We start from the raw sequence: 14666 nt of genomic DNA on the forward strand, positions 1-14666 counted from the left end.
GGCTAACCCTCCCACTTGTATGACAGTTGTTTATAGATTGGTCCGTTATATTGACAAAATTATTCCAATTGTTAAACATACAAAAATTAAATGTGCAGTTTTCGTCAATAAGACAGCAAGAAAACAAAATAACAACACTAATAACTAAAAGATAGCTGGCTGTTTTCCTATGTGGTGATGTGATGTTTTGTCGAATATTGTTTCCTCTGTGGTGATAGTAATGCGTCTTTCTTTACGTTAAGAATCGTGCTCTTTCCTTTATCTTTAATCTTTCTCGTTAATATATAATAAGGGTAAAAGTAAAACATAGTAATAATCTTATGGCTAAATCGTTCAGTAGGAATCATGGGACTCTCAGTATATAGAATTATTGGAATCATCTGTGCTAAAATGAATCGTTGTATCTATCCGAGAAAATAATTAGAAATAACCACAGAATCGTTTATTAAAAACTAATTTTATTCAACAAAATATAACTGATAAATAAATAAAATAACCACCTTGCTGTTATAGAACTAACAACATACATTAACACCTGAGCCAAGCAATCATTTGATCTGTAGAGAGTTCGAGAACTTTCTAGCTACAACATTATGGCGATATACGGTTTTACTAGTCTGTTGTCATATTGATATACTTGTAAGTTAAAAAAATATTCGAACATAAAAGTCAGATCTTTTCTGTGTTATTGTTGCATATTCAAACATTTACAATCCATTCGGTGTCAGTTATGGAATGTCGTCTATCAACGTTAATAATGATATCTGGTAAATCGGATTCGACCGTTACCAGAGCTTTTTGATTAAATCTTTGCCTATGTTTTTCTGAGGTAGTTATATAAATTATTGGGACCAGGGTGATAGCAGCACAGAGGAATGTACTACCGCCGTATATGTAAATTATACCATCATTCATAACCATTTCTGTTAGACCACCTGCAAATAGAACACAAATAGTTTCTTTTTATCACGAAAACATACTCATCGTTATAGTCAATCGAAATCATCTTTTATTATTTTGCATTAGTATCAAATATTTATAAAACAATCCGTGTAAACTTATCGAACCTTTAAACAAACTTATTAGTAAAGGTTATCTTACTAATGTTGTAATAAGATCTTTGAATATTGTTTTCATTGGCACAAACATCGATTTTGTCATCAACAAATTAAAACATAACTAAATTTGTATTCTTTTCGAATTGTTTTTTTTTCCGGATGTATATATACACATCCACGTTTATTTTCTATTAAGAAATTGTTTTATCTATACACATGATACATAACATCATACATATTTATTATAAGGTTAAATCCTAACTATCCTACTGCCTGTCGTTACTTTTATTTTGGCATTGCACAAGTCATGTCTTCTTTGACTGTTCATGGCGTTTAAACACTAAATCCCTGCCTGGGATGTGTTTTAATTGATTTTAGTCTCTGATGCATGATTTTTTATTATTAATTGTTTTTGGCTTTTAACTAGCTTTCAGTAAATGCGAGTACTCTCAAATCGTACTTTCGTGTTAATTTGACCTGTTGACAAAATTTGTAATGCATTTCTGTTATTCAATGTTTACTTATTTGGTGTTATCTCGTATAGACGAGTATTTAGTATGACGAAAAAATTTTCACTTCTGTAATCGTACTACGAATAACAAATTTATTTTGTAAAAAATGTTTCTGTACTCCTAACAACAAGATTATTATATTTAAATTTACCTGTGTACGTTTCTTTATTTAACGCCATTGTGTCCAAGGTTAAAGTTGTCTTTTTGACATTGAAACATCTTTTTTATTTATATTGTGTCATAGATCAAACTTATTCGTTCAGGGTATATTTACTTGTTTTTGTGTATTGTCTTTTTGATCGAGTTAAGCCATTTCAATTGATATTTCATTGAGTGTCTTTTTATGTTGTAATGTTATACCACTGTTTCAGGTTAGGGTGAAGGTTGGCGCCTGTTAAAACGTTTAAAACCCGCTGCATTTTTATGCACCTGTCCCAAGTCAGGATCCTGTTGTTCAGTGGTTGTCGTTTGTTGGTGTGGTTCATAAGTGTTTCTCGTTTCTCGTTTTTTATATAGATTAGACCGTTGGTTTTCCTGTTTGAATTGTTTTACACTAGTCTTTTTGGGGTCCTTTATAGCTTGCTGTTCGGTGTGAGTCAAGGCTCCGTGTTGAAGGCCGTACTTTGAACTATAATTGTTTACTTTTTACACATTGTGACTTGGATGGATAGTTGTCTCATTGGCACTCATACCACATCTTCTTATTTATATTTCATAATTATTCACGAGATCTGAAAAGGTTTATCTGAAAACACTTCCATTGTTATTCAAGACATACTAAGTCTTTAAATTGCCTTGATTTCCCCAACTTTTTTCTCACATTGTTCCACTCGAAATGTTACAGGTATCGATGTATCTTCATATTTTTGTTTCCCTCGTCAAATGTGCTCACTTCAAAGAAGTTCTTATCTTTACTTTGATCTGATATTTCATTTTTTTATTGAAAGTTTCCAAAATGTGAACGTTATATGAAGATATTTCAATTAGATCCCAATTTCTCATCTTGTCCCACAATTTAAAGATATATACTGTACACGGGATTTGCATGCTTGCTGTCTAAAATGCTAAAATATCCGAATTATAAAACAACAACCAATAAATATTTCCATGAAACCATCGAATCTACAAAACTTAGGAATATTAGGAGTTAGCGACTTTTATAAAACGTTATGGGTGTAGGTTTTTTTCATATTTATAGTTAGTTCCCTCACAATGATGAAGAACAAATTCCAATATGAGTAAGAAGAAAATAACACATTGTTATTCCTATCAATGATCATACCTGCAACAGGTGTACCAATAATACTACCGAGACCTTGAAAAAGTAACGTTATACCAACACTATTACAAAGTGATTTTGGTAGTACTATATCAGGTAATATACTCGTTGACAAACACACAGTGCCTCCTGAAGAATAAAAAAAACTTCATTAAGGTATATAGGTAGAATATCAAGGTATATAGGTAGAATATCAAAATATTTAGGTAGAATTATATTTTTGAGTTTGCCTTCGAGAAATATATATATGTTTGATATATTCCAAACAAACTTGTCTGTCGATATTTGTGTCTTTAGGAATTAAGTGTGTCGTAGGGTTGCTAACTTACTTAGAAAATTGTTGAATGACCGATATGAATCCATGAAGTATAAAACATTATAACTCAAATAAAAGAGAGGCTAAAGATACCAAAGGAACATTCAAACTCATAAGTCGAAAATAAACTGACAACGCCATGGTAAAAATAGGACCAACAGACAAAGAACAGTACATAAAACACAACATAGAAAACTAAAGACAGAGCAACACAAACCCCACCAAAAACGGGGGTAAGCTTAGGTGCTCCGGAAGGGTAAGCAGATCCTGCTCCATATGTGGCACCCGTCGTGTTGCTCATGTTAGTACAAACCCGGTAATAAGTCTAATTCGTTAGGTCACATTCGGGGAAAAGGGGACAGGATTGTAGTTACGACATTTGGAACATATCCGTTGTCATCTGTGAAACGGATATTCCATAACGGTCAACCAACTCGTGATGGCGTCCGTAAAATTTACAAAGTGATGATTTCAACTTCAGCACTTGGAACTCTTAGTTTAACAGCTTCCTTGTGTGCGGCAACCCTCTATCAAAGAAATCATGATAGGAAATACAAGCCCTGAAATATCGTATCAACTTGGAGATATATACTACGTATGCAGGCGCTGCTGGAATAAGTATATGATAAATTAAGCTATCTACAGTCATATATTTACATTAAATATGGTGAATTTCTAAACAAAGTATAGAACTACACACTAATAACATTTGTTAACGATGGATAAAAGTAAAAACTGTGATATGCAAAAGTAATACGACAGAAGTGTTCATTTGGCTGGTTTGTACTTCGATTGATTGATTGTTGGTTGCTTGACATTTAGTGGCGTTTGAACTTCGACGTAATACGAAATTGCTATAGTTCGATAAGAGAAAAGGATTAAACAACTATTGAGAATGGAATATCGCTTGATCTCCTGTCATTTAATTTCAACAACAATGATAAACTCATTAAATGCTCGCAGTGCGAGTTTATTATTAGATGAAAGTGTACTAATTCGAGATATCAATTAACATCTTATTTTCACTTGTTTTGAAACCTATAAATCTAAAGTGCAAATGATATATGATACAACAAAAAGACTTAACTAGACTCCAGCAAAAATGCACAAATTAGTTGACAATAAAAAAAAGTTTCTGTTAAAGGAATGATCGATTCATTACAGTAAAATATATATCGTCATTATTTTTTGCCTAACGAAAATGGATATACGTTAAGTGTAAAGATACATGTATGTTTATTCGTTTTTTTTAATTGTAAGTATAAATATGTTGAAAATACTTATACAACGCAAACGCATACCATGCCATCATACATGTAAGTCTCGATACTTTTTTTTATATTTAATCATATAAACAATTTCATTTTCTAAAATGAACTTAATAGTTTAATTCATAATCATAACACTCTTAATATACTACTACATAATTACCTGAGGTAACTCCAAATATGGCACATGCAATAGCAAGAAAATAAAACTCTCTCCAAATCTGCATCATTAAAATAGATATTCCACAGACAGTTAGTATGAATGAATACAGCACTATTTTATGTCTATAGAACGTTACAGCCATCCATCCAATAAACGGTCTGCCTAATGACGATGAACAACCAATCATTGATATAAGCCATGGAATATTGGTCTCTTCAATTCCATAATGTGCCGCCGAGTTTGGAAGAAATGCAAACGGTACATAAAACCCCATTGACGACAAGGTGTTTGTAATAATACAAAAAGCAAACGCTGGAGTCTTTAGAAGGTCAATATCCATCATATCGGACAGTTGTTTACTAAAGCTAAATATTTGACCTGTTTTAAAAAGAGAAATATATGTCTTTAAAAGGTGTATTGACAACTTGACCGTTATGGAATATATGTTTTACTTACATTAGCAACACGACGGGTTCCGCATGATGATCTGCTTACCATTCCGGAGATCCCGAGATCACCACTGGTTTTGGTGGGGTTCGTGTTGGTCAGTCTTTAGTCTTCTTTATTGTGTTTTGTATACTGTTGTTTGTTTTTTGGTCTTTTTTTTTTATTTTTGCCATGGCGTTGTCAGTTTATTACCGACTTATGAGTTTGAATGTCCCTTTTGTATCATTCGCCTCTCTTTCATACAGTCTTTTGATTTGAAATAAAAAAAAAAAAAATTGTAATGGAACACTTTTTGTGACGTATGTTTTGATTAGATAATAATTCTGTATATTGAATAGAAAGAGCCAACAGGATTACATTGCAATATTTGAGGGTATTACATTTTGCTTTGATGGTCGCTGACACTCAATTTGCACACTCACCAAGTCATATATGTATACACTCAAATCTTCATATACAACACTGTTATCTTTTATAATTAGTTTCTTTAAAACTCAGTTTCTTAAGATAAAATACTGCAAGGAGTTGAGAGATGCATTACCATGTTTAGTTCATCTTCTGAAGACTGCGGGTTTTAATTGGACGTGAGATGTATTGCATTCATTGTTTGTATTTTAACTTTAAATCATGTTTATTTATTGATCATGTGTGTATTGACTGTTATTAACAAACCTTGTTTTGGTCGCTTTTGAGAAAATGTTGCTGCTGTTATCTGTACATTTAATGCAATTGCGGCAGATATCATAAGAGTTCCTTGGTACCCGTAGTTCTTGAGACAGAAGTCAATTAGAGGTGAGAATATTATATTTCCAATTCCTGCTCCAGATAAAACAATACCAGTAGCTAAAGGTAATTTCCTGTCGAAGAACTCATTTAATATCAGCAGTGAAGACGTTATTGTTAAACCGTTTCCTATACCTGCAGAAACAGAATTATCATTTCATTAACAGGACAATGCCAATGTAATCATTTACGCTCACTAACACATTCGAGTGAGGTGAATCTTTTACATTCTAATATTTCAAGTCCTTGGTATAAAGATAATTATCTGCATTTAAATGTGATACAGTAGTGTAAAAACATTGCTTATTTACCATATCTCATATTATATTACATTAGACCGAATAATCTGTCTCTTCGTGTATATTTTTGACATTTCATATTTCCTTTTTATACGACCGCAAAAAAATTTTTGTGGTCGTATATTGGTATGACGTTGGCGTCGTCGTCGTCGTCGTCGTCGTCGTCGTCCGAAGACACATTAGTTTTCGCACTCTAACTTTAGTTTAAGTGAATGGATCTCTATGAAATTTTACCATAAGGTTCAATACAACAAAAGGAAGGTGGGGATTGATTTTGGGGGTTATGGTACCAACAGTTAAGGAATTAGGGGCCAAAAAGGGGCCAAAAATAAGCATTTTTGTAACTTCCAGACATAACTTGTGTGTAAGTGTATGGATCTCTCTAACATTGTATCACAAGGTTCCATATCACAAAGGGAATGCTGGGATTGATTTTGGGGGTAATTGCCTCCACATTTTAGGAAGTAGGGGCCAAAAAGGGGCCAAAAACAAGCATTTTTCTAGTTTCATGACAATAACTTGTGTGTAAGTGTATGGGTCTTTATGAAATTGTACCACAAGGTTCCATATCACAAAGGGAATGCTGGGATTGATTTTTGGGGTAATTGCCTCCAAATTTTAGGAATATGGGGCCAAAAAGGGGCAAAAAACAAGCATTTTTCTAGTTTCCAGACAATAACTTGTGTTCAAGTGTATGGATCTCTCTGAAATTGTACTAAAAGGTACCATACCACAAAGGGAAGGCTGGAATTGATTTTGGGGGTAATTCCCTCAAAATTTTAGGAATTAGGGGTCATAAAAGGGCAAAAAAACAAACATTTTTCTAGTTTCAGGACAATAACTTGTGTGTAAGTGTATGGATCTTTATGAAATTATACTGCAAGGTTCCATATCACAAAGGGAAAGCTGGGTTTGAGTTTAGGGGTAATTGCCCTAAACATTTAGGAATTTGGGGCCAAAAAGGGGCCAAAAAACAAGCATTTTTCTAGTTTCCAGACAATAACTTGTGTTCAAGTGTATGGATCTCTCTGAAATTGTACTGCAAGGTACCATACTACAAAGGGAATGCTGGGATTGAGTTTGGGGGTAATGAATCATAAGGGGGTTCAAAAAATTAGGGGGGGGATTTTTTTTTTCCTTTTTTATTCTTTAAAATTTTCCATTTTAAATTGGTTATTTCTGATTTATATATAAAAGCAAATAATAATGATATGGTTTGAATAGGTAAATTAAATTTTTTTTAGTTCTTAGACCACATTCATTCTGTGTCAGAAACCTATGCTGTGTCAAATATTTAATTACAATCCAAATTCAGTGCTGTATCAAGCTTGAATGTTGTGTCCATACTTGCCCCAACTGTTCAGGGTTCGACCTCTGCGGTCGTATCAAGCTGCGCCTCAGCGGAGCATTTTATTATCATTTGAATTTTTTTTTTTAACACGTGTTCAACAAAAAAAAAAATAAAAAAATAAAAAAGGTCAAAATGATGAAAATAAAATATGGGAAGGGTGAAATATGGACACAGGAGACAGAAAAATTCGGTCTAATATTACATTCACTTGAACTATTTTGGTGGTAAAGATGTTTCGATTAAAGATACAAAACAAAATAGAAGTGGCAATTATAAATTCATTTGTCAAAGGAACATTTACAAAACCATTTGCAAAAAAGAAAAGAATTCAACATATTTCCGTAAAACACAAACTAGATGAACAAGCGAGATGAACTTCCGGCGTTTTTTCTTCACTAGTGGCATTCATTGTGATCAACCAATATGGAAATTTAATGATAAAGCATCCTACGTTACAGAGTTAGATCATTTCTCTTGTCTAACCGGTACATATCAATTCTTTGCTTGTATCATTTAATGTAAATAAGAACAGTTTTTACACAACGTATATACCGGTCCATGGACGATTGATACAACCTTGACCGTCACAAATAAAATAAATGTTTTACCAATCCAGTCGTTTAACTGAAGCTAAACCAACACTAACTCCTCTTAAAGCTGGTGTGAACTCATGTGTTCTGGGAGGTACGGAAATTCCATCTCCATTAGTGGCATTCGCCGTGTTGTTCCTGTGAAGTTAACATCCCGTGACAAGTCATATTTGTAACAGGTCAATGAAGTTTAGAGCACACCTTGGATGTTAACATCCCATGACAAGTCATATTTGTAACAGGTCAATGAAGTTTAGAGCACACCTTGGATGTTAACATCCCGTGACAAGTCATATTTGTAACAGGTCAATGAAGTTTAGAGCACACCTTGGATGTTAACATCCCGTGACAAGTCATATTTGTAACAGGTCAATGAAGTTTAGAGCACACCTTGGATGTTAACATCCCGTGACAAGTCATATTTGTAACAGGTCAATGAAGTTTAGAGCACACCTTGGATGTTAACATCCCATGACAAGTCATATTTGTAACAGGTCAATGAAGTTTAGAGCAATTACAAATAGGACAATTTAGAAGGCGTATACAATTTCGTGTTTTTTTCATCTTTCGTATTTCGCGTTTTTCCTGTTTGTCTGTTCGTCTTTTTTTTTGGTCATGGTTTTTTTTATTGTTAATTTCAATATCTTCAAATTTCATGTCATAATATAAAACTTAATTTAACTTTTTATTAGAAGAATTAATGATAAGATGTCAGTGGAGTGAAACTAGAACGCAAAACAAACCGCAACGTATTTTTATGGTTTAAGAAATGTTGCATCATATGAAGACGCATAGCTGTGTTAATATGGTTTCTATACGACATATAATATATGTTGCATTTTTTTCTCGCTAAAATTACTGACAATCTTATACGTTTTTAGAAGGTAAATCAACTAAAATCTTGAACATCGTGTTCTCTAAACGTTTGATAGTTTAACCTCATGATATGAAACATGAATCCGTGACCTAAAGGGAATAAAACTAGAGAAGGAAAAAAATATGCCTTACCTACTACAATTCCCAGTGTTACATAGAGAAGGTTAACTGTACTAACAAAAGCACTTAGGAGGTATCCAACAAACTGTAGACATCCACCTACTATTACTATCCGTCTACAGCTGAATAGACTTGAAACAGATGATACAAATGGTCCTAAAAATATATATACATTTTTTAAATTATCCTATTTTATTATTCTTTATTGATTTTTGTTGTCTTTTCGTTACGTTCCTGTTTTTCATAGTTTTTGCCTCGAGTGTTTCTTGTAAAATTTATTCTAAAAACGCGTGTCTTGGGCACAGACATCGACGTCATATGGTTTTAGCCAACACTATGCCGTTAGTAATGTAACTATAAACTGCAACTACCCAAACAAATAAAACATTTTTTTTCTGGTTCTTTTGTTTTTTATGTGCTCTTAAATGTGTCTGTCGTGTGCACGTGAACTGCGACCATTACGTACTATTTTCAATAATATTCAGTACTGGTTTTGTTGTGTTCCTTTTACAGAAGGTACTAGTATGTCCCTGAGTTTTGATGTAAAACATGTATCTTGCATAACTGACAAATGTTGGAAATAGGGGACATAATATTGTATGCTTATCATACTGTAATTTTATCGTCGTAATTATTCAATTAAATCTATAGTTATCTCGAATCAATTGGCCCTGTTCAGCATTTCTCATCGAAGTAGCTCTGTACACACCATGTTTTACAATAGATTAATCTAAAAGTTACATTTTACCAAAATAACGAACAAGTTAAAATTCTTATCATGTATTGCAACAATAAGTCACAAAACAAAACTCCCTAAATGGCTTGAGCTGGACTATTTTCGAAGTACATAATACAAATCTAGATTGAGATCTAAATCTAAAGTGGTTCAACACTCAGACACAAATTTATATATTTTTAATTTACGAAGCATTTTATCATTGTATCATGTATGTTTGTATGATTGCAGTATTTAAAACGCCAGAACCATTTGATGAAGTTTCAAATTAAATCTCGTTTCATTTCTATATACCAATGTTAATTTGAATTGATTATCGTTTGTTTAATGCGCAGTGGTACTAAAGACTAGGATTGTAAATTTCAACGACAAAATAAAAAGGAAGGCTGTCGACTTTAACCTAAAATTCCGTCATATGTCATCTAGAAAAACCTTGTAGATTCGAAAATCTATCGTTTTCCACACAATGTACTTTTATAATTTTGAGTTTAGAATATTACTTTTTTTCTAATCACAAGGTCATTCTTTTAAATTTTTCATATATTTTTTTTTTATTCACTCATAACAACACTTTAAATCACTTCTTCTTTCAATGATTTCAAAATAAATTTGACTATTGAATTTTTCGCGGGTTACATGCTTCAATAGCACACCAAAATCCATATTCTTTATTTGTGATTTACTGACACTTGGATATGGTTCACAACAGTAAAAAGATGGGGGAAAAAGAAGAAAAAAGCTCGTAGTCAAATGAGGTATTATTCGTTTTTAAACTGTTCAGATATTACAGATTTTACAAACTGATTTACGAGAGTCAATGTTCAGTTATATAATAATAATACAATTTCATTTTGAACAGCTATAAAATGTAAGATTTGAATTTGCCTCTCATCCTTTTGAAAATATATTTATTCTCTAAAAAAATCTAAATTTTGTTATTTTGTTGAAAACAACGAAATATTTTAGCTAAAGCACTTAAAATCGCACGTTTTAATTTGAAAGGGTTGACTTTTATGTAAAGACAAAATATATATACTAGTCAACAAAAGTAACGATACACAAGTTTGAAGTCCAATTTATCATAAAATATGATAAATAGGAAAAACTGTTAAATTATCCGATGAAAAACATTTATTTGCAAAGCAAATGCGTATGATTAAAAGAATCTGACCAAATTGGAAAGTGAGAAAACACCGTGTTATTGAACACAGGGGTCAAATTTATTTTGCGGATAATGATGACAAAAGTCGGAACTTAATTTCGAAGATGAAAAATAAGTGTTCAAATATCTGCAAAGGTATTCAAAATTTTAAGCAGACCATGTTTAAATTAAAAGTTTTAAGTTCTAATATCGATTTTTGAATTTTTGGGTGAAAATACGATTTTTGAAATAACAAAAATTGCAAAAAAAAAATGTTCGCGTATTTGCCTTAAATCAATGGTTTTGATAATAAAATAAAACTCTGTAAATTTTAGACCAATTGTGCATTTTTTTACCTCGGTACAGTGTATCCAATTTCATTATATATGGAAAATGCATTGCCTTGTATCGTTTGATTTGTTGACTAGTATACTTTCAAAATGAAAGTCTAAATTTGACATGTTAACTGCAATATTAGACTACCTCTTTATCTCTCATGTGAGTTAAAGCTTTGTTTCAATATCATACAGACAGTGGAGTTAAAAGATTAAAGGAGTCTGAGGAACACTACTGACATAGTTTACTTAACTGTGACTTTCCTAGGACACAGTTCAAAGGATCATCCTCTAAATGTCTTACCAATCATTTAAATCTGGCCCTTCAAAATTCCTAGTTTCAAAACTATAAAAAGTTTTTATCTACAACAGAGGAAATCAAATTCGTTAAAATATTCAGTATCAAAATATGATTATTATCCACCTTCTCTGTGCCTGCATCAGCTCTTCTGTATATCACGATTTTGTGTGATCAAATACACCAGCCAGGACAATACAGGAAATTCGACAAAGGTTTTCATATGTCTTATCTTTTTGTTTGTTTATTTGACAACACGTGTCATTTCGTGACCATGGACATTTACCATTGCTATACCATGCAAGAACTTTACTTTTTAAATTGGCTCAGACATTCACATGCACTCAAACTTCTCTCCATAGAAAAAGTATATAAGTTCTATTCCGTATTTGATATTTAGATATTCCACTGTTCTATGATGGTGTCATGCGCTGTGACATCTATATTATAATCACAAGTTTTTTTTATTATTTTGTCCGTATCTTATTTACCAACTTAAACAGTTAACCTGCATTTTTTTATATACTCCTTTATCAACAATTTAAGCTATCATTCCTTTTGGATTTACATGCATGACTTTAGATGAATGAATAGCAGGAGATATCAACCTGTCGAGTTGACATGTTGTAAAAATGCGTGAAATTGTATATTTTAGCATTTGCTATACTTTTTATGTCGTGTTTGGTATCATTATTTGTCATGAGTAACTAAGTTTCAACATTTTTATGAAAAAATATTTCAAACTTTTGATATCAAACACGACATAAAAAGTAGCAAATGCTAAAATATACAATGACAGACTACTAGAGTCTCGCTCTGTTTTTGGAGTTCACGCGATTCCTCCCTCGCCCATGAATGCCTCTTAAAAACTACCTTCACACTTTTTAACATATTTAATATGCGATGTCTTGACATTTTTTATTTTTTTCTCATTTATTCGAAACGAGTTTCATTTGAAGCGAACAACAACGTGAATGTTCAAAGTCAAGTTTCAACTTCTTAAACGCCTTAGAGATATTTGTTTCCTGCTATAAAAAACAATTGGATGTGGCATGATTGCCAATTTTGAGTACGTCTTAATAAATTATCTTTTTTTAAGAATTTTGTTGTGTGTTTTGACATTCAGATAAAATTCTTTTGATTCAATATTGTACTTACCCATTAAACAGGCAAGTCCAGTTTGCATTGATCCTATCCATTGTAGATTTTCTTTCCCAACGCCCCAGTTTTCAGTTAATTCGACATATATTAAACCAATAGCTGAGTTAAAACCGATGAATACCATAAAAACTATAAATCCTCCAAAGACAACAATCCAACCATAGCCGCCATTTGGAACAAGTTGTCTAGTTGAAGCTTTAGCAACGTTTTCCTTTTTAATATTCAAAAGTATTTAAAATTATCTAGATTGAAGGAAAAGTAATGGACAAAAATTTATGGCACACTCTTGAAAAATAAAAGATATAAAACACAATATATTATATCAATGAGAAAATATGTTATCTGAGATCCAATTACGGCATCCTGTCCTTTATTCATTCATTTTTGGACCAAAATATCAAATGATGCCACATTCGTCATATTATAATCCGCGTACTAATGACTACAAGACCGAGATAAAAGATATGTTACCATTAATGATATTTCTATTGCCCCTCAACCTCAACGTAAACAGCGAACAATTTCAATTGGGCAATAATTTCAATCTTAATTATTCATCTTTTTTATTATTTTCTCAAACTGTATAAGGGGAAAACATTTAACATAAAAGGTTAAGATAAAAAAAAACGATTAAAGTGAATATGAAATCCTTCGACCTTATGACTACTAAATACGAACTAAGGCATCTGATTTGTGCATAAATTGTGTGTCTAAGACCAAAGAAATTGTTTCTTCAACTACAAAACTACAAATTCATGAAGATCGCAAATCGACGTATGTAATTTTTTGGGGGATGCTCGACATACCCCCTCCATTGATAATGTCTATACATAGCATGTTAACAAGTGTTAACATTTTGTTATTTGCACGATGCAAAAATCACCACTGTATTAACTAAGCAATATCTAGTTAAAATATAGAACTCTGATTTCGCTATCTCTCTTATGGAGAAAACGACATCAGAGTTCTATATTTCAATTACTAGTAGATTGTTATAGAACTAAATGAACACTCAGGGAAGCGTTATGATTTAAACAAATATATAAATGGTGCTTCACACATCAATAAGCTGGACATTGTGATGTATTTAACCTGATCCCTTTTACTCGTAGTTAAATAATTTTATCTCATTAAATGAAAGTGTAAAATGAAATCTTGTTTTAGTCACATCTACAGTATTTGTTGATTCTTTCTTGGAAAACAGTCAAATTTCTCGCAAGTAAAATCAAGATGATGGAATATATGTATACACGTTACAGAGATGTATGATGATAACGTGTTGAAGTTCAACTTGATCCATTCATTATCACATACATGTACAAGAATCTCTGGAAATTTATACATTTGGTCTATTACAAAACATATCGTTTGAGATACTACAAAATTAGAATGCGAGTTATTATTTTATAATGCAGATAACACAATTACATTTAATTTACCTTCTCTGTAAGCGTCATAGAGAATTGTTTATTCTCTGTTTTCAAAGTAACAATATGAAGTAGTACACCAGCATCTTTCCTGTTAAATACTATTTTGCTACGTAGAAAATATCTGGTTTACACCAGATTTTTCTAGAGCTGATTTACATGAAAAGAAAAGTGTGAATCAGAACAATAATTTTTAGCATGAACATGCATTAATTTTACCGAATGCATTTTTAAAGACAATAAACAAATACATTATCAAGTAAAAAGGATACGTCCCATTGAAACATGCTTAATTACAGATATACAACTGATATTTTCAGACTACAATAGAGAAATACTTTCTTGTTATAAATGTAAAACGGTCAAGATTGTTTTTTAATGGGTTACCATCTTGAATAAGAGTTATTTTTAAACCACAAGTTATCGGTTAAGATATGTAATTTGAAATGTACATGCAAGATCATATCGTTTAAATGATGTTTTCAATATTTAAAAGGCCTGAATAT

At 31.9% G+C, this 14666-nt stretch overlaps 1 protein-coding gene across 2 annotated transcripts; it reads right to left on the reverse strand.

Moving 5' to 3' along the window:
• Positions 1-438: 438 nt before the first annotated feature.
• LOC127737607 (monocarboxylate transporter 4-like) lies at positions 439-14254 on the reverse strand. Of its 2 annotated transcripts, XM_052248449.1 has the most exons (8): positions 14173-14254; positions 12731-12944; positions 11579-11637; positions 9075-9218; positions 5716-5961; positions 4597-4974; positions 2853-2978; positions 439-935 (listed from the first exon to the last, which is right to left on the reverse strand). In XM_052248449.1, the coding sequence occupies exons 3-8, from the start codon at positions 11583-11585 to the stop codon at positions 700-702; spliced, it is 1137 nt and encodes a 378-aa protein (XP_052104409.1). In that variant the 5' UTR covers positions 11586-11637; positions 12731-12944; positions 14173-14254; the 3' UTR covers positions 439-699. The 2 variants fall into 2 exon arrangements, with proteins under 2 accessions (XP_052104409.1, XP_052104407.1); XM_052248447.1 differs by lacking the exon at positions 11579-11637.
• Between the last annotated feature and the right edge of the window lie 412 nt (positions 14255-14666).

The sequence above is a fragment of the Mytilus californianus genome, unplaced genomic scaffold, assembly GCF_021869535.1.
Source record: "Mytilus californianus isolate M0D057914Y unplaced genomic scaffold, xbMytCali1.0.p SCAF_4, whole genome shotgun sequence".
In the NCBI taxonomy this organism is placed as follows: Eukaryota; Metazoa; Mollusca; class Bivalvia; order Mytilida; family Mytilidae; genus Mytilus; species Mytilus californianus.